The sequence below is a fragment of the Scomber scombrus genome, chromosome 10, assembly GCF_963691925.1.
Source record: "Scomber scombrus chromosome 10, fScoSco1.1, whole genome shotgun sequence".
Classification (NCBI taxonomy): Eukaryota; Metazoa; Chordata; class Actinopteri; order Scombriformes; family Scombridae; genus Scomber; species Scomber scombrus.
The window spans coordinates 2350081-2352865 of record NC_084979.1 but is presented as its reverse complement, the minus strand read 5'-3'; the positions used below and the strand labels follow the sequence as shown (position 1 = coordinate 2352865).

At 45.0% G+C, this 2785-nt stretch overlaps 1 protein-coding gene across 1 annotated transcript; it reads right to left on the bottom strand.

Moving 5' to 3' along the window:
* Positions 1–1010: 1010 nt before the first annotated feature.
* Positions 1011–2325, bottom strand: gpr173 (G protein-coupled receptor 173). Its single transcript, XM_062427663.1, has 2 exons — positions 2222–2325; positions 1011–2190 (listed from the first exon to the last, which is right to left on the bottom strand). Exons 1-2 carry the CDS (start codon positions 2323–2325, stop codon positions 1011–1013), a joined length of 1284 nt encoding a protein of 427 aa, XP_062283647.1.
* Positions 2326–2785: the final 460 nt, after the last annotated feature.

Below are 2785 nucleotides of genomic sequence, written 5' to 3'. Positions count from 1 at the left end.
CGTTCACAGGAGCACTTCATTACAAACTTTAAGTAACATTAAAACCATCTCACTGGGTGTTCCCTCCGCTGAGGTCAATAATAGTGTTTCCTCATATTTTAAAGACTTAACATCATAATTAAAATCATTTTCAGGCCAGAATGTGACATACAGTCATTTGTACAATGTATCATTTTAACTCTGACTTAAAATTGGACGGACTTAACTGACCTAACTATTTGTTTGTACACGTTTAAACAGCTGATCAAAAGTCTTTGGATAGAGTGCTAGGATATCTAAATGATAAGATTATGGTGACATATATTTTTCAGTTAATATTGTCAAGCACTTAAAATGAAATATTAATAAAAAAAATGTGTCGATAGGAGTTAAGATGCCGACTATGAACGGAAACTTTAGTTGCATATCTCTCCCTCGTTTCTTGTGTCGCTCTTGCACGTGAACTTAATGAAAGGATGTATTTCATAAGAAATCACTGAAAACATTCATAGAGGCTAATACGACTAACATCATCTGGCTTTGCAAAGTAATGCAGCATGATAGTAAAATTTAGATTTAGACTAGAAGAGTTGCTTTTTTGTCCTCCTTAGCATTCTCACAGTCACCAAACTAACTCAAACAGCATTCGTGTCAATCCAGGGCTTTTCCAATTGACCTTCTTTATGAAGCAGCTTACGGCCATTTGTTGGTGGCTATTTGTCTGGCTTGGTTTCCACAATGACTGCATTATTACTTGCATGTTTTGCTATCAAAATATATTTCCCCTGTTATCAAAAGTCAAGGTTCTGACTCCATGTATGCTGTTGTGTTTGAGTGAAAAAAGGGTTCATAGATGGAAATACATGCTTACCCTTTCCAGTGTTTTTACCATGACACTCACTAGTTTACACCCACTGCTTCAAAGTAGCTTGCATTGAATCAAAACGCCAAGAGAACTCAAGCAATCACTCCCACAATACATCTGTTGGCTGCCCCTTATTTTTTTCTCATGTTTAGATCATCATGTCTGCTTACATGACACAATAAGGCTCTCGTGGCAGATGAGGTTTAGTCCTGCAGCAGGCTGGTAGGTGGGAAAGAAGCCCTTTCTTCAAGTCTTTGTTCAGGAAGAAACAGACAATAGGGTTGACACCGGCTTGGGCGAAACTCATCCACACGGTGGTGGAGAGGTACCGGTGTGGTATTGTGCAAGCCTTGACAAACACCCTCCAATAACAAGCCACTATGTAAGGAGACCAGAGCACCAGGAACAGCAGGGTGATCACATAGAACATCCTGCCAAGCTGCTTCTCCACTTTGAACTCCTCCATGCCCAACAGGCGCCGGTTCTGGTTGTGCAAGTTCTGCCGGATTCCCAGCAGAGTGGGTGGCATTGGACCCCTGCCAAAGCCCGCGATCCAGTTGGCTGCTGCTTGGCCGGTAGCCCCCGGCCCGTGGAAAGTCCAGTTCTGACTGATGGCCGGCACCATCTGGACTGGCTTCATCTTGCGGTGCTTGTACTCAAAGAGGATTAACTTCATGTAGACGACATGTGTGGCCAGAATGAGCACGGCTAGCATTAGCATGAAGCCCAGCGTATCGTTAGCCTTGAAGTAGCGATGCTCAAAAATGCACTGGTCCTCCTCACGAATGAATTTGTAAGTGCCCACGTCGAAAACAGGCGGGAACGCCATCGCCACAGAAAGCGTCCACACCATGCACACCACAGCCACGCATGTCCAGAATGTCATGCGCTTTGAGTAAAAGCGGTGGTGTGCAATGGCCATGTAGCGTGTAACACTGATGCAGAACAGCATGAAGGCGGCATGGAAGCAGAAGAGCACTGCCATGAAGGCCACCACCTTGCAGCTCAACACGCTGTAGGTCCAGGCTGAGCCGTTCTTTATAGACACCAGAACGAAGGGGAAGCAGATGGCTGAGCGAATGGTGTCTGCTAGGCAAAGGTCCAACAGGAAGTAATAAGGTGCCTTGTGCAGGGCCTGGTCCCGCAGTACCAGCAGAGACACCACAAGGTTGCCTACCAGACTGATGCAGATGATCAGCCCCAGTAGCACCAGTTTGATATAGGTAGAGACAGCAGAGGAGGGACTCTCTGCTACCATACCTCCTGTGGTAGCCACCACTGCCGCCATGGGTCCTGCAGGCCCCTCGCTGCTCTCGTTCCCATTCGCCATCCCGAATGCCCCCCCGCCCATATAACACCTTTCCCTCAAACACCAAAGCCACCACTCCTCCACCGCCTCCTCCGTCTGCTAGTCGTTCCTTCGTCCTCGTGGTTGCTTCCCGCCCGCAGTTCACAAGGAACAGGAACACCTCAAACCACATCGCCCCATTGTATTCGGCTCACCTCCTGGTCCTCTCCAAGAGCCTGAAAAAAACTACAAAAGACAGAGAATTAGTCTGTGTTACATGTCTGTAGAGTCCAGGTATACCATAAACACTAGATTTATATTTTAAAGTGTAAGATGACTTCTTTAGCTCTAATGAGGAAACCAAAGCAGACAGTCCACAGATAGTAAACAGTATATGTGATTTTACATTGAATTAAAAAGAAAAACTACTATTAAATCCATCTGTAATCATGAACAGTTAAGAAGGCCAACCCCCTGCATTACTCATGTTACAATATTATGTAAGATCTTCTGGTAACCATGGTAACACCTATGGGCATATGTGAGGACAGGGAGTTTTCCTGACACATTCGAAAGTGAAAAGTAGTTAAAACAGTTGTGTTGTTGTATATTTTAGCTCCTCATTTAAATGAGTGAACCAAACAGTAACTGTC

Coding starts and splice junctions, on each gene's coding strand:
- gpr173 (XM_062427663.1), bottom strand. CDS start 2,325: ATGTGGTTTGAGGTGTTCCTGTTCCTTGTGAACTGCGGGCGGGAAGCA. Junction 2,191..2,221: donor GGCGGTGGAGGAGTGGTGGC/TTTGGTGTTTGA, acceptor GTGTTATATGGG/CGGGGGGGCATTCGGGATGG.